The sequence below is a fragment of the Antedon bifida genome, chromosome 2, assembly GCF_963402885.1.
Source record: "Antedon bifida chromosome 2, ecAntBifi1.1, whole genome shotgun sequence".
Classification (NCBI taxonomy): domain Eukaryota; kingdom Metazoa; phylum Echinodermata; class Crinoidea; order Comatulida; family Antedonidae; genus Antedon; species Antedon bifida.
In genome coordinates, this window is record NC_136227.1 from 26294544 (window position 1) to 26318959 (window position 24416).

The 24416-nt window shown below is 33.9% G+C and overlaps 2 protein-coding genes across 2 annotated transcripts in view; one reads left to right on the forward strand and one right to left on the reverse strand.

Annotated features, from left to right (window-relative positions):
* The window catches only part of LOC144858777 (protein Wnt-4-like), a 39956-nt gene extending 17814 nt beyond the window's left edge, over nt 1-22142 (forward strand). Inside the window, exons 3-5 of the mRNA XM_078714891.1 lie at nt 12331-12605; nt 19774-20066; nt 20420-22142. Coding sequence (XP_078571017.1) covers nt 12331-12605; nt 19774-20066; nt 20420-20594 — 743 coding nt within the window. The 3' untranslated portion in view covers nt 20595-22142. The remainder of the gene's footprint in view (nt 1-12330; nt 12606-19773; nt 20067-20419) is intronic.
* The window catches only part of LOC144858739 (membrane metallo-endopeptidase-like 1), a 73398-nt gene that overhangs the window by 29146 nt on the left and 19836 nt on the right, over nt 1-24416 (reverse strand). Inside the window, exon 23 of the mRNA XM_078714842.1 lies at nt 24209-24303. Within this exon, the coding sequence (XP_078570968.1) occupies nt 24210-24303 (94 nt within the window). The 3' untranslated portion in view covers nt 24209. The remainder of the gene's footprint in view (nt 1-24208; nt 24304-24416) is intronic.

Genomic DNA, 24416 nt, shown 5'->3' on the forward strand with positions numbered 1-24416 from the left:
ATTAACCTTGACTTCTTTTCATTAGCTGAAGATGTTGATATGATGTTATTTAATCCTTTTAACCTTTTTCATTTACATATCAATAATAATTTATACAGAAATACAATTCATATTGTCAAAAGTAGTTGCAAGTTTTGATTATATATTATCAGATCCCTACTGTTTGACCTTATTCGATACGTCTGCCCTTAGTTGTCCAAGGGAGAATTAGTACTACCAAACGATATACAATAGGCGGATATTTCAAAGATTTTAAGGCAGCTACAGTACGGTATTGTTCTGTTCTTCTGTATGCCCAGATAAAATAAAATAGGCCTATCTTGTTGCTGCCAATTTTTATTTAATCTGATATGCCTACATAGTTATTCCAAACCAGAAAGTATAAGGCTTCTTCTTCCAATTCCCATTTTAGTGCTTCAATCGCCTTTTAGTTTTCAAATTGGTAGGTGATTGATACTTTCTAAAAACATACATTTTGAATTTCTTTTTTTGTTATTTATTTATACTGGGTAACCTCTTCAGTCAAAGACAGACACTAAATGTTACGATTGATAAAACGGAAGAAATTTAAAATGTCTTATCACACAACTGATAGATCAATAAACTCAATATTTAATTACTGAGATGTTGAGAATTTTTCTCTCGGGTTATAATAATTATGTAATACTAGACTAATGCCTACACTATAACATAGACATATAAAATACAGGACCATACTATAATCACTTTCGTAATAATAACCATTTTGAATATTTACACATTTTAAAACAAATCCCTTATTGCCCATTACTAGCACTGTAGGCCTATTAATAAATTGGAATGTTATATGTTTTAATTAGGCATAACCAATATTGAAACGTCCAAAACCCACTGACGAAGTGGAAAAATCTAGAGTAATTCTAGAGTGAACCACCATAATTGTGATGGTTTATTTGCCGGAGTTCAACAACTGCCAAGTGCCAATTGCAAATAATACATTACAAATTAAACTATAGAAAAACATGTAAAACCCCATAAATGCTTGTCTTGTTACATGTTTACGAGCACCGGGTTACCCTTGCAGCTTTGGTGGTCCAGGTTACAGTATTAGTATTTTTACCCAGGGGGCTAAATTCTATGTAACATTTTTTATTGGCGTAAATTCAAGATAGCTGGTATTCACGCTAAATACAACAATTGTATCTAAATCAAAATTGTTTAATTTGTTTTATTAAGATTCTTCTGTTTAGTGCGTACCGAGTTAACCCTATCGGTGACCTTTTGAAGGACACAGCTAATTTAATAAAAATAATTTTAGATTGGAAAAAAGTAATCCGAATTGCTTGTTTGAAACAACACTGTATCCTGCAATTGGGAAAAACATTGAAATTGTATATTATCTGGGTTGCTGTATCCTCTCATTTGTAAAGGATTCAATTCAATTTATTCAACTTATAACATGATTTACAGACGTTGGGAAGTACAGTAGTAAAATAAAATGGAGACCAAAGTTGCTATAAGTTCCAGTACAAACAAACACTATTTAATTGTTTAAAATAAGGTTCTATAGACAGAAGCTCAACATTGTTGGAAAACGAATCCTAGTCGAAGAGATGAAAAATATAGGTCTATAAACAATTTATCTTTTATTTCTCAAAATTAATTAAACAAAAACACCCAAAAAACAAAACAATTATTTTCTCTCATATTATTTACTGTATTATTTTTCTTAATTTCCCCTTTTAAACATATTTTCACATACCGTTGTTAATGCTTTAATAGTCTATACTATTTGCTAATAGTTACAAACACTGTTGGCTATGTTAGCATGAACATTAAGCCAGGCCAGGCAACAATTAAAATGATAGTTCAGTGTGTTGTGGATAATCATTTGATAATAGAAAACACAAGTAGACCTATTTCAGACTTCAGAATTATAATTTAACATAAAGCATGTTCGTAGTGTGAACATTAAGCTTTAACCCCTCAAGAGAATTTTACTATACTTACAATATTATGGCAAGCTGTTAATGCAATGACTTATTAATTTATTTTTGAACACCCTTTCCCCACGAGTATTGGCTGGTACCATAATATTATTAACAAGATATTAGTGTAAGAATAATAGCAATGTATAACTAGTGAATGGGGATGAAAAACCACTTTAAACTACTGTTTGTAGTGAATTATTCAGTTACATCTCTTTTCTGCATTTTTTCTAAAGCACTATCAAACTAAGTTTGACAAAAAAGTGTGATATCCAAATATGGTAGTGATATGGCAAAATATGGTAGTGATATGACACCATCCATATATGGGCACATCACATTTGTTTTGTCACATAAAGTATGATAGTGTAGAAAGAGATTTAGATGTTTATAAAACTAGAAAGATTCCAGCTGAAATAAAAGGGTGAAGGCATTTATACCCAACTTCGTATCAAAAGACCTTCCATAAAAATAGAGGACGCTACTCACTGTTTTACCTAATTTAAACCACATTCATTAAACACCCAATAGACGTCTACAGTTTAATTGGGTACAAAATATTAATGAAACGTTGAGGGCGCTATATTTTCTATGTATACTGTATTTAATGTTAGAGACCGTAAATATTATTGGGAATTTAAAACCCCCACATATTTAAGTTTTTGATGCGCCCGTAGACAGACAGCAATAAATACTGGAAGACGCGTATCAAAGGTTATGTCTTAATTGACGATATGCGCATGCGTGAAGGATCAGGGAAGAGTGAAATTATTTCATTCTTCCTGGAAGGATGATTTTGATGCTGTTGTTTGTATATAGCTACATGTAATAATAAATGCATGGTATTTAAAGAGAATATTACAATATTCTTTTGTAGTTGGATTGAAAATTGACCGTATTAGAATTGCGGATGTTCTATTTATTTGATCCATTGAGCTAACAGATTACATAAGACGATTGCAGGTGATACTAGTAGCACAAGAGACTGTCAACCACGTGTTATAAATTGCTATTTCTGTCATAATGATATGATGTGTATGTTGTTACGTTATAAAAGAATTATTTTCTTGCACGATGTCAATCATTTGTAACAGTTTCGCGCAAAAATGGAATAATTTACACATGTAAAAAAAGGTCAGATGCTCAAGTTGAAATAAATTCATCAAAGATAATTGAATGATAAAAGCCTATTATTTTCCCTTTTTCGAATTAATTTATTTAGGCCTATTTATATTCAAAATATATATTCAGAGATGCCTCTAGAAATAGAGAGAAGAAAATTGAAAATTGGAATAAAATGAACAATAAGACAAAACGAAATAATTCTTAGAAGATCATAAGTAAAAGATATATAATTATTAAGATAGTTAATATGATCGGATATTTTTATTGAAGTTGTAAGCTATCGATCAGGTATTCAGTTTTAGATTAATTTAAGATTTTGTTGAAAAAATCTAAGTGCCCTGTCTTCTGACTTCTCGAATAGGCCCAAACTTGTTCAAATTAGTGGTAGGCCTATACATAATATGTTTAAAGTACTGTACACTCTGACGCTAATAATCGTTAATCTCACAACTGTATTGCACCAGTACCACTACTTATTGTAACCATACTATATATGCCTACATCTATGTTTCATATCAGGCTAAATGCATTCAATTCACGATGCTTTTAGCCAACGGAAAATAAAAATAACTGACCAGAAAAATATATTAAATGCAATCTACTAATACTATCTAGACAGAATTACAGTTATTAACTTACTGAAGGTAAATTGATTTTGGGCACAACTATTTATCTTCCGTTTCTCCTTCATAAACCCAGAATTTACAGAACTTTAATGAAGCGTTAAGTGGCAGAGACAGTCTTTCCTTAGCCATTTCCTTGATTGGTACACTTACGAGACATTATCAGCGTATTTCGGAGGTTTTCTAGCGTCGTGTATCCTCTAATTACGTTTAAATAATACAGCCATGATGTTATCCAGGTTTAGTAGAAGTTGGCTTTGATGTTCTTTCTTTAACGCATTTCAAAACTCACATTAGATCAATGGATTATTATAATAAGAATAACCACAAAACGTATAATTGTGCCGGCATATTTATGTAGTGTGCATTATTAAGAAATTCTAGGCCTATATCAAAGCTACTGTACCAGGAGTGGAGTTGTGGCTTGGTGGTTATGATGCTTGGCTACCACTCCAAGGGTCCTCAGTTCAAGTCCCGTCACATGTCAGGATTTTTTCTAAGGACAAAATTACAACTCCACTCCCAAAGACTTCTAATAAGACTTTGTTTATGTAGAACATCTTGTGTATATGTTTGTCTTGTGACCCTCTTGGGTCCCTAATGGTCCCTATTTAGGCCTACATTTACTTTTTAATCTACTAGCAACTCGTTGCTAGTTTTAAAAATAAAAAACAAAATAAACTACTTTATTTATTTACTTATTTCTGTGCTTATTTATTACTGAAAATATTAAAACAAATGTTTTAAGACAAAATTATTCGAATTCTCCATAAACTCAAATTGAAAGTGTTGAATTAACGATTAACCACCACAAAAGTAGGCTGCAACAAGACTGCGTAATAAATAGGCCAATTCGTTCAGGCCACCACAGGAGAACATTATCGCCTATTAAGTCATATTAAAGCAGGTTGACAGCCATAACGTAAGTTAATATCGTTAATCAGTTATTAAAGTCGGTTTATTAATGTAAAGTCAAGGTTTACCGGACTAATCAGTCGTTGAAAACGTTTCCCGTGTTGAGATTTATAACTTTCATTTTACTATACTATACAGAGTATTTCATAATTTAAGTTCAATACAATGGACTGTTTATCATCACTATTATCAAAAAACATAACGGAATAGAACATTCCGTATAATATATTTAGTATGGCAGCATAGGCAAATTATATAAAACAGTGTCACATATATTGTCATACATGGCGCTTGTTTCATGCTAAGGTTATAAAGAGATTATGATCACACAGTCGCCCCATGTGATGGAGTTTCCTGAATATAGAGTAGCGAGAATCTTCTGATGCAGTTTTCATGGAAATGATGACACAGGTCACATGCACAAGTTAATGGTAACAACAAGAGGCCTTGTCTATCAAAGATAATTGAACTGATTTCTTATACTGTACTTTAATTAGTGTTAATTATTAGTGACAGTACCCAATGTCCTGTACATCACAGGTCAAGTCTGTACTTTTCGTGTTTGATAAACTTGAAGGTTAATTAAAAATAACGAACACGATGTGGAAGTGTCATTTTAAGCTCATAAAAGGAGTCATGGTATCGCTCCTAAAATGCATCAACGGATATTAATATTTAATTCTGTTAGACTGGGTGGAGAAAAGTTTATAATGATATTGACAAGTTAGGCCTAGTTTACAGAAGATAATATAGAATATTATATTATTATTATACCAATTACTGTCAAACTATAGGGCCTCGTTTTAGGCAATGTTGTATGGGGAGAATATTTTATATGCAACGAATGCAAATTATTCCGTCCTAAAATCAACCGTTATTATAAAAATAATCATTTATCTCAGTGTCTGTTATCAACACACACCGCTGTTTCCATCTTGAATGGGATGTCAAAGAGGCGTCCACACGCAAAAAGATTGTACCAAGGCCTACAGTACTCGGAGCATAGATAAGACCTTCCTATGTCCATGCTCGGACTATTTTGGCCGAGGAGCAGAAATATTAAAGGCATTAAAGTTAATGACAGACCGCGTCTTGTTGATCTCACATTTCTCTCAGGAAATCGCATGACCTACACACGGAAGATGTCCAATGAAGCAGATAAATTCATAGCATGTTTAATTACTCAACAAGATTCCAAGAAATCAATACATCAACACCTGAAAACTATATAACCAACTATATTACCACGTTGAAACACCGATTCTCGTCAGATCACCTACGTTAAGCAATGTTGGGCCTGGTTAGAGCTTGGATGGGAGACCATCTGGGAATATTAGGTGCTGTATATGGAGCTGGGGTCTCATTATGCATTTGAAATCAGCATTGCTTACTCTTATGGCTGCACCCCTGCATCTAGTATCTGCCTCAGACGTATTGGCTTATGCCTTTCCTCTGGTCAAGGTGGGCACTGGACGAGAGAAGCCCTTGGTCAATGTTAGAACCAATCAATGTGCTTTAAACAGTCATGGCTTTGTTTGTATCAAACCTGTTAGTGGCTGTAATTATCGCTGTTGGTTTCGATTGAATAAAATAAATAAATAAAAATAAATAATATTATAGATTCCGTCCGACGAGCAATCCAATAAGTAGACGCAGTATATAACTATAGTTTTTGTTGGGTCTATGGTACAATTTTATAAATCTATATCTACTATTTTAGGCTTATGCAGTAAATATGTTCTCTACTTTACTGAAATTACTAATTTCTAATGAAAGGTTCGGCTTTTTGGACATTTGAACCCGGAAAGAAACCGTTGATCAATCACAGTGCAGTATTTTCCATGGGGAAGGTACCATCACTCTTATTCATCTTTGTACATAGTTCTAAGTTTAATCGTTATCGAGAAATATCTCCATGTAAAAAGAAGTGACCAAATTTAGTGAATAAAAGTCAATTATTCGGAATTAATTTATTAATGTTAACACAATAAATTTAAAGAACATGACCAATGTGTTGTTTATTATGACATATTATGAGGGATATGTCGATAATTATCTCTTAACAAGTTTATAGTACAGAGACAGTGAGCCTAGAATTGGGTTGTTAATTGTCATCTTATTAAAGTTTTAACCATTGCCAAGACAATTTTATTGTAGGCTGTAAACTTCTCACTGAGAAAGTGATCCACAATAAAAGTCAGGATTTGACAAGGAAAGTGGCCATGTGTGATAGTAACTGTCATTCGAATCACTTGTTTAGGTAAACGAATTTCAACAAGAAACAAGTCGTAAATACTTTATTTGTCATTAATATTATCACAGTGATTCTGTAACAACTTTGAGTGAAATGATTGTTTTAACAATGTGATGAACAACCTTCACCTGGTTAACTTTAATTCCCCCTTGGCGTTCCATAGCAAGCAACTCTTTAACAGGTCAGCATAGATGACACATTTATTATTCTGTGGGTCTACAATGAAACATATAGCCCTATTTGTGTCACATGACCCATTTTGAGTTCCGCAGTTTCTGCAATAAAATGAAATAATTCGCACCGGATGAAATTCATCATTATACCTGTCATGTTTTATAACAAGTTGTAGGATAAAGTTATTTAGAATTAACAATAAACAAACAACATGTTATGACAATTATTGCCCTAACATTTTAGGTGATTTATGTTAAAATGGTTTCAACTTGGACGCAACGCAAGCGCACCGCAACAGGTTGAACAATCACCAGGCGATGGATTACAACCATCAACCATCACCATACCATACGCAACGACGTAACAACCATAACGCTAGGTTCCCACTAGGACGCAACGCGAGGACGTAGACGCAACGCAAGTGAGTTGACCAATGACAAGCGACTGTTCGAATAATTCATCGCTCGAGTCGTGATTGGTATAATTGCTTCGGATTTACGTTTTACGTTATTTTGGTTCTGAATGTAAATTTAGTACACGATTGCTTGAATTCACCACATCTACTGAAAAAATGTAGCAGATTATAATCACCTATTATGAAATCATACAAACCAAATTGAGGCGGTATATTACATATCCAACACTCTCCTGTGTGTAAAGACGAAGGCCTTTAAACAGAAAACAAGAATTATGTCCAATGGGAGCCTAATTCAAGAAAGTAAAAACATTAATATTGACAGCTTTCTGACAGTTTATCAAAGTTAATATTTATCAAAGTGTATATCAACGGTTCGTCCTTCAACTAAAATAATGTTAAATGATATTTCCTGAAAAAGTGGAACAAAATTTAAACTTTTAAAAATAAAGACGGCACACCCAATTCAGTCGTGAATTTAATTATCGTTATAAAATGCAATACTGTTAATACGTTGGGAAAGTTATAGGCCATTTTGTTTTAATGCCCTATTTTAACGATTCATTTTCTTACAATTGTTGGATTTTCTAAATTAGTTACAATCACTCTGTTCAAATTCTAGACTAGACTTTGTCTAAACGATGGTAAAAATAGTTATGTATACATTTCTCATATTGTATATGAAAAGTTTCATGAGTGAGTGTTTGAGTTAACTTAAAAGCTGCTTCATCTTAAAAGACTAGTGGAAAAAATAATGGAAATAGTTCACCTATATTGTATACTACTACTAGACCTATTAGTTGAAATTACCACAAGAGGTGGCGAAAAAGTATGGTGGATCTCGCTTTAAGCCCCTTACAGTCCTTATAATTAATGTGGTTGTTATGGTTATTCACTAACTATAAAGGCAACACTATCACAAACTGAACTTGCCTTGAAATCTGCCATTTAGGTCTCACACGAACATTTAATTTAGTCTAATATCCGCTGAACAACTTATTGAGTTGTTTAATCAAACGTTTCTATGGCGGCTTTACAATTAGTATATCTAATAATTTCCTATAGGATAAATACAAGAACTTATCAACCGGCTGCTAGGATTATTATCCCTGCCGCGCTGATCAATAGTAGGCCTAGAGTATGAAACGTTTGGTTCGTGCACGCAAAAACGGCTAGCTAAAGCTTAGTTCCAACTTAGGACGCAACGCAAGTAATTGACCAATCACAATGATAGTTCGTATGACCTATCGCGTCGTGATTGGTCAACTCATTAATTACTTTACTTGTCTAAAATATCGCAACATGTGAAAAGTAACAACATGTATGTATGTATTTAAAACGGTAGTACTAAACATCTGCAGTTGATCAAGCTGAATTTATCTTTTGTTTGAATAAGTTTGCAACTCTCCAATCTGGTGTTTACAGGTTCATGGAAAAAAGCTTCGGCTTCGGAGATTTAAAATATACAAATCTTACGGAAATTCAGTTCAGAGTTTTTAAATGAATGAGATTGCAAAAAAAAACAATTCAAAGTACATTATTCAACCGGTCACAATGTCAGAATTTGGAAGGATATTTTCACAGTACATTGTATACTCGGACTGCATCAAAATGATTGCGTCTACTAAATGTATTTAGTACAGTATATTAAACAAAAGTACAGTAACTGAAATATAGCTATTTCGAACAATGTTGATCGTATGAAATGTAAATCGTTCTTCAATTGTCACTTCAGGTTTATTCATTTGTTATGTGTTAAAACAACAGACGATGATTCAAATATTACATCAGATTATGGGGATTATTACTCCATCATCAGACAGACTTCCCAGAATCAGATATAATGATTGATTAAAAACGTAATGTGCTACTCTATATGTGTATGTGATTAGGCCTATGAGAGTCAAATCAAACTATACACGACTTGCTCAATAATTACCTACGTCTACTACAATTTACGACTTGCATATTCAGAAATGAGACTACTGTCGTAATTATCTTGTGACATTTGTATGTTGTAACATTAAACATCTCCACTGACAATATTACATGCTTGTTGTGATTAACATTCTAATGGTCTCAATGTTATTTGTGACTGCCACATAAAGTCAATATGAATATACTGTAGGCTGTCTCAAATTATTTATTAGGAGGCTATATCGTTGGTAGTGTGTAAATGATGGATCGATATCGGAATGGTTCACTTTGCGTTTCTTGTGCATTATACTTGTCCAAGTCTAGTTTTTTGATATATTAGTATTCCTTTTATTATGTTCACTCTGGTATAAGTTACTATATTTTTACTTGTTTAGAAGTTGTCAAGCATTTTTCTGTTCTGTTTTAATAGCCCATGATAACCTCACCCAATGTCTTATTATGCTTTTGTCCCAGTCGTAGCGTTGCACACCACTTCTTGTCGTTAACAATTTTAGAATGAGTTAAATTACGAATTCATATTTCGCATGGTATGTTGTTGATCTACCAACTGGGAAATTGTGTTATTTATGAGCACTGTGAATGCAAATCTACACCTACTGTATACCTACTGTAATACAGAGACTTGCGCAAAGTTGTTAGTGTTTTCTTTTGTATGTTGTTTGATATTCCTACTTATTACTACCAAAGTGCAGTACAGTAGAATATAGCCTGTAGGCGTTTTGAAGTTTGGTCGAACTCTAATAGCTAAGGTATTGTATACGTATGAAACGCCATATATGCCAAAAGTCGAATCTCCTTCTAGAACTGTAAACACTGGTCTTAACAAAAACTCTCTATTTCAAAGTCTGAAACCGGGGTAGGTTTACCGAGGGCGTTCACTACATAGTTTCATTGCTGTTGATTGAATTTTCTTCACAAGGCCCAGAAGTATCGTAATCGATAAATATCTACATGTTTAGTATCAGCTGTCATGCATTAACACTTGATCTTTAAAAAATGGTACTTTCACTACCCGTAACATAGGCATTGTAGCCTAAATTTGACATTGAGACATTGATTTTAAAGAGCGTACCTTTTAACACGTGCATGATTATTTCTATTACTGTATATGTTTTCCTTTAAATGTCCACTTTTTTTCATTTAAAAAATACCGTTCAGTATAACATATAGTGAGAAGATAGTGATATTAATAGTGAACTAAAATATCATATGGTGTTACATATAGGTCGAATGTTGGTCACGAAATTCCCTTCCAATTTCTTTTTATAAGTTTCACTTATTAAATTATTAGCTTTAGGATCAAGTTCACACACGTTGACAGATATGTAGACCGAATGACGACCAAGTGTTGGTGAGAAAAGTGCACCGATCTTGTCTGGATTCACAATCAACTTTTAAATTAATTTCGAATTTCGAAGGTCCGTGTTTTAGCTCCAGCCTAGAGTGGCTATTTTAATCGTTATGGTTTATTTCATTAGGAGCCATTACGTCATAAAAGGTGATCACATACCAGGCCAACCTAATAAATCATCGATTATTATACTGATTGTTGATTTATTGATGGTTTCCTCAAATATTTTCTTTTTAAATGTTTACAATATATCTGGCCCCAGTAAGCAAGTGTCGTGCAACATATTTAATCAAAATCGTTTCTTTTATCTTTATTGTTTCTAAATATTACTTTTATATTACGACTGTCTGAAAAGGTTGTCGATAAATCATTAGACCTATTCGGATTTATTGTATCGAAGTAACAGTTTAAACACGGACTTATACAACAAACGTGTTTTTCGTGAACACACACGAATAAAATATACGATAGACAATCGACGAACGCACACGAGACATCGTGGTTGCCACTAAAGCTCTGTCTACACTATATAAAACTAGTTTGACAAAAAGTATGATGTGCCCAAATATGGTGGTGATATGCCTAAATATGGTAGTGATATGACATCATCATGTTCATATATGGGAACATCACATGTTGTCACATAAAGTTTGATAGTGTATAGACAGAGCTTTACAGATGAAAAATGTAATAGATGTTTGATTTGACAAACATGTAACATTCATTATATAATCTAATAGATAATACGAAACCACCGGTGACGAAACTGATATTCAGAATGCAGTAGACCCCTCCTTTAGGACACACATAATTCTTGGTTTCCAGTAGTACGCAACGCAATGACGTAAGCCGCCAACGCAAGCGGATTGACCAACCACAAGTACAACGTCGCGACGGTTTGAATATTCTATCGCTTTTGATTGGTCAACTAGCTTGCGTTGCGCGTTACGTCCTTGCGTTGCATCCTAATGGAAACCAAGCTTTAGACACTTTCTCGTAAAAAAAGAACAAAGGTGATATTGTAACACTACGCCTATATTAGGGACGCTTTGTTATTTATGGAAACTTCGTTGGTTGTTTGTTCTCTAATTAGGGGTTCCGTAAAGATTTGGAGGACCAGTATGTACTATACCCGATTAAAATAAATAAAACTATTGCCCGCAGTACTTTCGACATCATCTAATTCATTCGGTATAAATTGTTAGGCCTAACGTTGGTGTTTTTTCCAAAGCTCGTTATAATTGAATATCATGGTTACTTGAACACTATCCTGCATCCGTGAATTGATGCCAAAATTGATATGGCTCGATAACTTTTAGGTGACTTCATCAGGTCTTTGCCCCAGTACCGCACACGATGACTCTTGTTGGTCATATAATAGCCCCAGGAATCATTTAACCGATTTTTTTCCTAGAAAATAATTTGTCATAAGAAAACTTTTAAAGTAACAGAAAATTATGCCTATATTTTCCTAAAAGAAATGAGAGCCACTGCGGACAAGTTTATTCTTTCTGATCATGTCATTACCATTTTTATTGAATTAAACAAAGTATTTTTTTATCTTTTAGGTACACGTGAAGCTGCGTTTGTCCATGCAATATCGTCTGCAGCGGTTGCACATTCTGTCACGCGTGCATGCAGTAGTGGAGGCTTACTGAAATGCGGCTGCGACAGAACCATAAGCGGCACCAGTGACGAAGGTTTCACGTGGTCTGGATGCTCGGACAACGTCGACTACGGGATTGTCTTCTCGCAATCTTTTGTAGATTCAAGAGAGAAAAAGAACAAAATGAAGTTTGATCGTTACCTTATGAATATTCATAATAACGACGCAGGTAGACGGGTAAGTTAAAATGCAAGAAAGGTTTCATTTCTCTTTCAGTTCACATCGTTTAGGAAAAATTCCGTACAACAGTGTTTCTCCTAGTATAGCGTACAGTATTCCCAGTGTTTAATGTGAAAGAAGTACAGGACCTTTTTTATATGTTACAATATACGAATAAATTACTCTTCTAACTAATATTATTTATAATAAATCTAGTCATAATTCATCAACAAATATGACACAAACTGAGTAGTACTTATGAGATATTTCCTCTCGTTGTAGCAACATTGTATGATGAACACATTTTCAAAAGAAAAAACAACTTTTCCCCATCAATGCCAAACCACAGAAGTCACCGATCATAAGTAATAAGGAATTTATATTTGCCAAATGAGGGAGAAAATTAAATAATGTTATAGTGAACTAGTAATATACCTACCACGAAGATTAATACACACATGAACTGGAATTTATGGCTAAACTTACTGATAAAAACAGTTGCAGAAGTGACAGATACGTTCTAAAAAGGAAGTTGCATATCAAAGTTTGCTGAACCAGAATCAATGTAGCGGCCACAGGCTACCCCAACATGTCCTCAAAATTACGAATACAGAAATAATATAATCAGCGAATACCACCAAGTTAGTTTAATATATTGTCTGTCAGCACTGTAGTCTGGGCCTCATCAATCATTAATGTCACTACGTGTTTTTATTAAGCCTCGAATTTTTAATTTCAGTTTGTATCAAATAAAAAATATGGTAAGCCAGTGCAGTGATCTTGATAAAATAAAATTCCCGGTTGTAAGGGCCTACATGAATAATGTTATGGTATTAACTATTACATTTATAAAACTTACTATTTTAGGCACATTTTTATGTTTTTTCTCAAAATAAGTTAAAAAATATATTACCTACATTCAATTTTGAAAATGTATTATAACTAAAGTGGATATAATTATCCAAATTAATTCATTAATATTAAAAGACCACATTATTATTGTTAACTTGATTTACTACTATTAGTTCAATTGCAATTACTAAACAAGTAATACTCATATACCCATCCACGATGGTCAATCAATGAGAATGATGATTAATAACGCATATAAAAAAATTATCGCAATGACAATGTAAAAGTGTTGACAGCTTTCGGCGAGACTATTATCTTTTCCGTATGTAGTATCAAATCATGGCCCACCAAGGAATAGCATTGATTTATATACATTTTATTCCCCCTTTTTTTAAAAACAACAAGACACAACTTATGAGAGTATGTTTCCATACGTGTTTGATCCAAAAAAAATGACTGGGGTAATAATGTTGAGTACATTGGGCGTCCACGCATATAAGGGGTATATTAGACGTCCACCCATGCCAGGGATACAGCAGTGTACATTGGACGTCCACGCATGTAAGGGGTATATTAGACGTCCACCCATGCCAGAGATAGAGTAGTGTACATTGGACGTCAACGCATGTAAGGGGTATATTAGACGTCCACCCATGCCAGAGATAGAGTAGTGTACATTGGACGTCAACGCATATAAGGGGTATATTAGACGTCCACCCATGCCAGGGATACAGTAGTGTACATTGGACGTCAACGCATGTAAGGGGTATATTAGACGTCCACCCAAGCCAGGGATACAGTAGTGTACATTGGACGTCCACGCATGTAAGGGGTATATTAGACGTCCACCCATGCCAGGGATAGAGTAGTGTACATTGGACGTCAACGCATGTAAGGGGTATATTAGACGTCCACACATGCCAGGGATACAGTAGTGTACATTGGACGTCCACGCATGTAAGGGGTATATTAGACGTCCACCCATGCCAGGGATACAGTAGTGTACATTGGACGTCAACGCATGTAAGGGGTATATTAGACGTCCACATATGCCAGGGATACAGTAGTGTACATTGGACGTCAACGCATGTAAGGGGTATATTAGACGTCCACCCATGCCAGGGATACAGTAGTGTACATTGGGCGTCCACGAATGTAAGGGGTATAGTCCGGTGGCAGGAGGGGGGAATCACCACCCGAAAGGGGACAAATTGCCATCCAACTTTTCTAGACTAGAATTTTCCGTAGATTACGAATATGGAAGGTAATCGATCAGGATAGGAAGCGTTTTCGAGATATAAGGGGTCAAAGTTCAAAATTGACCAATTATAACAATGTATTATGTATATGTATTATAACAAATTTATTGAAGCACACTTTGGTCTTTTATTACATTTTTATGATTATAAGTGTCTATTCAATCACCTTATGAAAAAAAATCCTTTTTGATTAAGGGTCAAATGTCAATATTGACCAATCATAGAACGTACCTATAAAACCAAATAAAAACTAATATTTAATAAAAATTGGATGTTTTCTCATCCTGTTAATCAATCATACGCAATGTAAAAGAGCGAATACATCATTTCATCAGTTGACATAAGGTCAATTTCATTAGTTGACATAAGGTCAAAGGTCAACATTTTAATACGCGTATTAGTTAACAAATAAATGCAAAGTTGTCCAAACTATGATATTGATGGTTTTACAAGTAATCAAATTATTTGATTAGTAAAGTTATGTTATTTCATTATAATTTTGATTAATATAATTATAATACTGTATTTAATCAAATCAGACTTCGATCAGGATAGGAAGCGAATAGGAAGAGATAAGGGGTCAAAGTTCAAAATTGACCAATTATAACAATTTATTATATACATATGTATTATAACCAATTTATTAAAGTTCAATTTGGTCTTTTAATACATTTGTATGGTTATAGGTATTGTATGGTGTTATTCAGTCGCCTTATAAAACAAATACTTTGCAATTGAAGGTCAAATGTCAATATTGACCAATCACACAATTTGCATTTAAAACCAAATAAAACTAACATTTAAGACAAAATGTTATGTTTTATCATTCTGTTAAGACATCTATCAATCATACACAATCAAAAGAGCACATTTATCATTACACAAGTTGACATAGGTCAAAGGTCAACATTTGAACAAATGATATACTAAATAATGCAAAGTTATTCAAACTATGAGATCGATGTTCATAAATGTAATCACGTTATTTGATCAGTGAAGTTATGGTATTTTTATATTTTTTCTAGTGCGCATTATTTTAAATGTATTAATATAATACTGTAAAATAAATAATAAAATTAATATTATGACGATTAAAATGTTATGATATTAAAATGTTGCGCTGACCTTCAATGATTTGCCACTATACAGTTGCATTTATTAGGGCTACAATATTCGTTTTTGGAAAATAAACTACTATTCATCAGAACCAGAGAATAGGACATAGGCAGATCCAGGTGGCCAAACTCAATCCACAACTCACTACACAGACAGACCACAATTTTTATATAGCCACAGATAGTTTGGCCCATACAGGAAAGAGTTTCCTGTACACAAAGGATTCTAATATGGATTTGCCCGAATGAACCCTCTAAGGACCCTTTTGGGATCTCTATGTGGTGTGCTACATAAGGCCCTGTATTAGAAATTAATATGGGGTAAAGATGAACTATGGAATAAAACTAAATGTGCACCCTCAATCTTTAAATAACATTTATGGATTTGCCCAAATGAACCCAAGGGCCGATCCTTCATGGACCTTTCGGGGTTCTCTATGTGGGGCTACAAGAGACCCTATATTGGAAATAATGTATGTGGGGTGAAAATGTGGGTTCATAGAGATATAATAAATATCCCTGTACACCCTCGATCATCCATAAGGAACATTTTATGGATTTGCCCAAATTACCCCAAGGGCCGGTCGTTCTCCATGGATGGACATTAAGCCCCATAATGGAAATATAATGGGTGACACTGTGGGTTCATAATAGACAGGCGGGCCCCATGGAATAAAGCTGCCTTGCATTTTCAATCCTTAAGGAACACTTATGGATTTGCCCAAATTAACCCAAGGGCCGGTCATCCATGGACATTAAGCATCATAATGGATAAGGGGTGACAATGTGGGTTTATATAGACAGGCACATGGAATAAAGCTGCTTGTGCACTCTCGATCCTTAAGGAACCGATTTGGATTTTGCCTAAAATTAAACAACAGCAGGTCATCTATTTAGACCCTTCTGTGGTTCTCTACTGTAATTTCAGTTCTACATTTGGCCCCTGTATCAGATCAATGCATTTGGCTACATAAGTTACTGTGTTAGAAATATATCGGGTAACTAAAACTGTAGGTTCCAATATTAAGCCATGGGAAAAGCCTGTCTGTGCACCCTTAATCCTTTTAAAAGGAACCCATATGGATTTGCCAAAATGAACCAAGGGTAACTTCTGAATTCTCTATGAGCCGTACATTCCATTTATTGGAGATACATGGATACCTGATTGAAATTGCTCAAATATTTCTGAAAGACATTGTACTGTATAGTAATAGTATTATTCCCCTTCCACACCTCTTTGAATTAAATCCGCCCTGATAGTCTCTTATGTACAGGAATTCAAAGCAATAATCACACTTGTATTTTTCAAACAGTATAATCTATTAGATTGAATAAAAATATCTATTATAAACAATTTGCCGTTAGAAATCTCTATGCCATGTCGTTATTTAGATGAGAAAAACAGGTCAAAGGTTAAAATTACAGAAAAATAGGTGTTTCAGTAACTTTTTGAAAAAAATGTTGCATTATGGCAAGTATAAACATATATATTGTGAACAATTTGATACCAACATTGGCTCCTTACGACAAATATTTATTAATTTATGTTTTTATAACCTTATTCAATTATGTCAAAGGTTAATAACCACACTTTCGGTCATTTTCAAGCAATATCATATGTTACACTGAATATAAATGTATATCTTGGGAACAATTTGCTCCTATTTTTAATTCTCTCCGACCTGCCGTTACTTAGATATAGCAAAAAGAGGTCAAAGGTCAACATTGCTAACAATGGGGTTTCCGGTAAATTTTACAAAGAAATTTCTGTTAGAGCTAATATAAACATATACATTGTGAACAATTTGACATCAAAATTATCTCACTACGTCCAGAATTTCCAGAGATATAGCATGTTTTTATATTGGTCAATTTTGAACTTTGACCCCTTATATCTCGAAAACGCTTCCTATCCTGATCGATTACCTTCCATATTCGCAATCTGCGGAAAATTCTGGTCTAGAAAAGTTGGATGGCAATTTGTCCCCTTTCGGGTGGTGATATCCCCCCTCCTGCCACCGGACTAGTATATTAGACGTCCACCCATGCCAGGGATACAGTAGTGTACATTGGACGTCAACGCATGTAAGGGGTATATTAGACGTCCACACATGCCAGGGATACAGTAGTGTACATTGGACGTCAACGCATGTAAGGGGTATATTAGACGTCCACCCATGCCAGGGATACAGTAGTGTACATTGGGCGTCCACGCATGTAAGGGGTATATTAGACGTCCACCCATGCCAGGGATACAGTAGTGTACATTGGACGTCAACGCATGTAAGGGGTATATTAGAGGTCCACCCATGCCAGGGATAGAGTAGTGTACATTGGACGTCAACGCATATAAGGGGTATAGACGTCCACCCATGCCAGGGATACATTAGTGTACATTGGACGTCCACGCATGTAAGGGGTATATTAGACGTCCACACATGCCAGGGATACAGTAGTGTACATTGGACGTCCACGCATGTAAGGGGTATATTAGACGTCCACACATGCCAGGGATACAGTAGTGTACATTGGACGTCCACGCATGTAAGGGGTATATTAGACGTCCACCCATGCCAGGGATACAGCAGTGTACGTTGGACGTCCACGCATGTAAGGGGTATATTAGACGTCCACACATGCCAGGGATACAGTAGTGTACATTGGACGTCAACGCATGTAAGGGGTATATTAGACGTCCACCCATGCCAGGGATACAGTAGTGTACATTGGACGTCAACGCATATAAGGGGTATAATAGACGTCCACACATGCCAGGGATACAGTAGTGTACATTGGACGTCCACGCATATAAGGGGTATATTAGACGTCCACCCATGCCAGGGATACAGTAGTGTACATTGGACGTCCACGCATATAAGGGGTATATTAGACGTCCACCCATGCCAGGGATACAGTAGTGTACATTGGACGTCCACGCATATAGGAGGTATATAACAATTACACGTTCACGCATATAAGGGGTAGACGTCCACACATGTCAGGGATAGTAGTGTGCAGTGGACGTCCACGCATATAAGGTGTGTAATAAACGTCCACACATAAAATAAGTACATTAGACTTCCATAATCATATAAGGGGTCATTAAACGTCCATACATTATATAAGGAGTACAGTACCGTATAGGTATTATTTATACTCAATGTATAAAAAGCCAAGTCAGATTTACGATTTCAAAACAATCGCCAAGCACTTAAATAAATTTATGGCATTCGAGCAAAAACTTTGAACACCTCTGTTACAGTATATCGATCACGTACGTTAGAAGAAAAAATGTACGAAATAAATAAGATAACAGTACATAGTCCTATAAAACTTTGATTGTATGGTTTTAAAACAGAAACATTTACGGTTGTGGTAAATTGTTTCCAAGAAATTGAATGCTTCTCTTGACAAAATTATTGGTTGATCATGAACTGATTTTACGTGTAGACCGCCACTTTTTTTAGGAATCTCAAACTAGTCTAAGAGAGGTCGTATATAGCCTTATGTAAAAGAAAATATCTTCTTTATTTTATGATTCGTTTTTGTTTGTTAAACTTTAATTCTGACACTATGCGAAATGATGTGATTTTAACAAACATGAATGCAATGCATTGAAAGCCTACACGCTGCTATCGTGATAGAAAACACTATAATATATAATATGAATGTCAAAAAAAAGAATCTTGTTTTAGTATAACCACAATAAGACAATAGGTATTAATACTTTTTAGGAAAGTAATCTTAATTCCATTTTCTTCAATGTAAAGTTCAATCGAAAGTCTTCTTCCTTATTCCCAATGTTGGTACAGTACGCGAATCACCCCTTCAAGAGTGGAAGGAAACGCCATCATCATTATTAACTATGGCCACAACAGTGTAGATATAGAGGACGCTATGTCATCTCAACGAAGGTAACAACTTTGTACTAAACTGATTTTATTCTTTATTTTCTTTCAGGTAATAGAAGAGAACATGCGAACTGAGTGCAAATGTCACGGAGTATCGGGCTCATGCGAGATGAAGACATGCTGGAGAGCCATGCCAACGTTCCGTTCCGTCGGCGAGAAACTGAAGGAAAAATTCGACGGTGCAACTGAAGTAGTTGAAGTAAAGGACAAAAAAAGGAAAGATCTTCGGCCAGCAGACAAGAATTTTAAACCGTACACTCATACTGACTTGATTTACCTTGTGCCATCTCCAGATTTCTGTAACCCTGATTATTCCACTGGATCATTGGGAACGAAAGGAAGGTATGTGAATACAATGTTTGTAAAGGAGGTCATTATTTTAAAATAATTGGTGCATGACCACTCTCAATGACCGTATTCCATCAAAAAAGTTAAAATAATTACTAATATTTTCAATAAAAATTGCATGATCGTTTTTTGTCAACGGTAACTGGACTTTTAAACTACTGTGATGTTATCATGCTGTGGCATCACACCAGAAAATGAAAAAGTGGAACATCCCGGGATAAGGAGGCCTAGTTTCTTTTAATGGAATCAGCTATACAAGGTCAAAGGTTGTTCTTCATGTAAAACTATGTTAGTTGATATTATTTTGAAATCTTAATATTCAAAAAGTAATATTTTACTTTTTTCAGAGAATGCAATAGGACATCAAAAGCAATGGATGGCTGTGATCTCATGTGTTGTGGAAGAGGCTTTGATACATACCAAGAAACCATCACAGAACGCTGCAGTTGTAAATTTCATTGGTGTTGTTACGTTGAATGCAAACAGTGCACAAAGACAATAGAAATTCACAAATGCAAGTGATGAAATAAAGACTTTGCTAACATTTAATAGAGATTTTAATAGAGCCAAATAAACAAAGATGTCCCAAACATTCTTAGGCCTACTATCAACCATCTGATCTCTTTTTGGAATAGTTTAAATTATTGTCACCTTTGAGCTAGTTAGAAAGTAAACAACAACAAATGAGTAAAATAATTCGAATGTATATATTATATAAATGAAGGTTTTGACACGGTTTCGAAGATTTAACTCCTTGATTTGACTAAAACTACAATGGTAAAACTGGATGGTTCCACTTTTATTTCGAGGGGTGTTTAGTTGTTGAAACAATGACATAACTGAAGTAGAATATCTGAATTGTATGTCCATCGTGTTTTAAATAGTCTGATATTCAACATGATGTGTGAGAGTAGTCTACTGTCAACTCACGTGTAGATTATAATTGGAAAGATGTTGACCGCGGTGGCCAACCGTTGAGATCTCTTGCCTGTATGCTTAATTGTTAACTTAATTTAAAAACAATTTCTAAAATAAAAACAGTTAAATATTTATGTTTAATTGATAATATCGTTTTATCTAATCGATTTTCTACTAGTGTACCGTACTTCACAATTATTCAATAAACTAATATTTTTACAGTATTTTAATTTAAACGCATGATATGATGACATATACAAACGTTTTAACATTACATTTATTTCAAATATAAAAGCGAAATGTATAGTTTACTATTGTGAATTTATCACTATATAATTTTCAGTTATTATTAAAAATATTTATAACTATTGTATTTATTTTGTAATTTATTTTTTTGTATTGTAATTAGGTCTATTTCTACCGTATGTAATTGTGAGCGTGAATCTCATACAAAGGGTAGTTTGCATAAGGTTTCGTATGAAAGATTTGCACAGAGATTGTATAAATTATGTATATACAACATTTTTCCATTCAAATATCGTTTCAACACTAATTTTTAAACATGGTTGGAATTTTTACAATGAAAATGTTTTTAACTGTAAGTGTTAAAACAAATCAAATTATCATTGAGAAATATCTTGTTTACTACATTTTAATTATTATAAACATTCTACATTCTGTGTAATTATATAGTGATATATTGCACCGTTGCTTCGTTAGTAAGGTTTTTCATCATGTAGGCCTAATTATCCACAACGGTAGCATTAAAATCCTCATAGCATCACTATGTATGTAGGCCTATAATGTTCAGAGAGGCTTAAAACAAATAATTGTAATATAGTGCTTCCGTAGTAAATGTAAATAATAAATATTGTATGTAGGTTAGATTTCATTATTTTAAATTTGACATTGAAAAACAAAACATAATTTATGTATATTATACATTATCATAAATGTATTAGAAATTTATAAGCAACGGAAATGTCAATGATGACGAAACAATTTTTAGGAAAAAAAGCAACTTTTTAATAATCATAATTATGTAACATAACTAAATAGGTCATAATTGTGTTTAATATCATAGCGTCTAGAGTGCTTATTTTGACTGATACAATGGTTTTATGACACTATCTTGATCAAATAATGTAACATAATATTATTAGGAAATAAAGTTTTCTCAAGGAGTTACTTCTTGCGTTATATGTTATATGTTTGTGGATATCAAGATTATCAATCCTAACGAATATAAACTTTTAAATCCCTTATAATAATTTATAGAATCCGTACTAAATATACAATCAAGCTGGAATCTATTGATAGCCAGAGAAGTGTCCTATAATTGGTCTAGTGTACACTATTGTTCAAATTCAATAGAAAAACACATTCCATTACCACCTGTAAAACAACAATCTACAATGGAGGTTTTCATGGGTCTACTTTCTAATGAAATAAGTTCAAACATCGAATCATCCATGAAAAAGATTGTAACACTGTAACACTATCCCTGGTAAAAATGAACATATCAGAGATAACTGTATCTCTACTACTCAGGCAAATCGTTCACTAGTATACGGCCTTACGATTAGCACTGCCGCAAATAAATAAAACCTGTATCTATGCTGTCTACAATCTAACCCAAAATCACCTTTACCAAACTGGAGTAACCGGTATTCCTATTATAAAGTTTGCTATAAAAAAAGAATACAACTATAAAATAAAAACACTTACCTTAAAAATAACTACAGATCAAATTAATTCCACGAACGCCATAACAAAGTCATCAGCAATAAAGGTGCGCCCTCAATCGATTGAGAAGAGCTTTTGCCGCATGGAAAAAAGGATAAGTTTTGCCCCAAAGTTGTAACTAAAAAGTGCATATTATAGATGTTATTGTAGGCCTAACATTCAATTATCAACCGGAAACAGCATTGCTATTTAGAAAAGTGAATTTAAAGAATGGTAAAAATGCATACACAGTCGATACTAGGCCTACTTTATAACAATATAGTACGCATACATCTAATAAGAAAACTTGCCAATTCTGAAATCTAAAATCTTGGATATTTCCGCGTGCGCGCTGTACCAACACACTTTATAAGCGAACTGTCGACAAGCTATCTTTTAACACAACAACATTGCCAGCATTTAGTATGTCGGAGATATAAATTCTGTATTATATGAAATCATTATTTAAAACACTTTCCTTACATCAATATTTAATTTATATATGTAAATTTCAAGAAAACATTAATATTGGTATAGTAATTGTTAAAAAGTAATGCATGCAGATAAACCTATTATCATAGTGTTTTGTTTAAAATTATACAAACTTTCATTTATAAATATATACATTATGGTTACATATTTTTCTAATGCTACTTTTTAAAACTGTTTGTTCAATGCTCCAACTAGTTGAAATTTAATTGTTACTGAAAAATCATCCATACAAAGTTTTGGACTAGTCTATTCTAGTGTCGTGTTCAATCAGTCTTGTTTGTATGACCAATCACGTCACTGTAACAGTTGTAGAGTACCGTAGTACGAAATGAAATCACATCCGGTCAAAGTTCAACTTGAAGCACGACGATGAAACCCAAGCAAAAAAGACAAATCTATCTCTATCCATTGCCTGGTAACAACTTTCTCTCTGAACATTGAACATTGAAAATCAGGTTTGCTATTATGATTTAGAAATGTAGTTTGAAAAATATTATTAATATTTCTGTTAAATAGCAAATTAAATACCTAGGGTACCATTTAAACGTTTAGCACCAACATTATTTAATAATATTAAATGTTGCAGTTTTCATGTCCTAAACACAATCAATTTTTGGATAGGCCTATACCATTTTAGTTCGGTTCGATTTGTTCTAAAATTATCCAAACTTCGTCAAGTTGTATTGGATTTGTAAGTTCTTCTTCTTTTAATACATTTCAAACATCACTGTTGTTGCTAATTGATTTGATGGACGGTGACAATGTGATTGTTTGCGTCACATTGGCAATTTTGTCCATCGATAGGATCCTATTGATACAATTTGACCTCTTCAAGACTAATTAAACATTACCAAACTATATAATTCACAGACATTGCTATTTACACATTTCTTTTAAAACTTGTAACCACAGTGACAACATGATTTAAATTTGAAATCAAGTCATTGATATTGTTGTTTTTTGCATGGCTTCCTAAAACACTTTAATTTGTTTTATACCATTTTACCAAACTTTACACCGCTTTTCCGAACCAGTGGGCTTTGGACAATTGAACGCTTTGGCAAAACCTTCACTGTTGTGAGTTGCACCAATTGCTCTAAAAATAAAACATAATGTACATAAATGTATGAAACAGCAGCATTCTAGTATTTCAATTGTCAGTTACTTGATGATGATTTTTTTGTTTTAGAAATGTGTATACTTCGAACG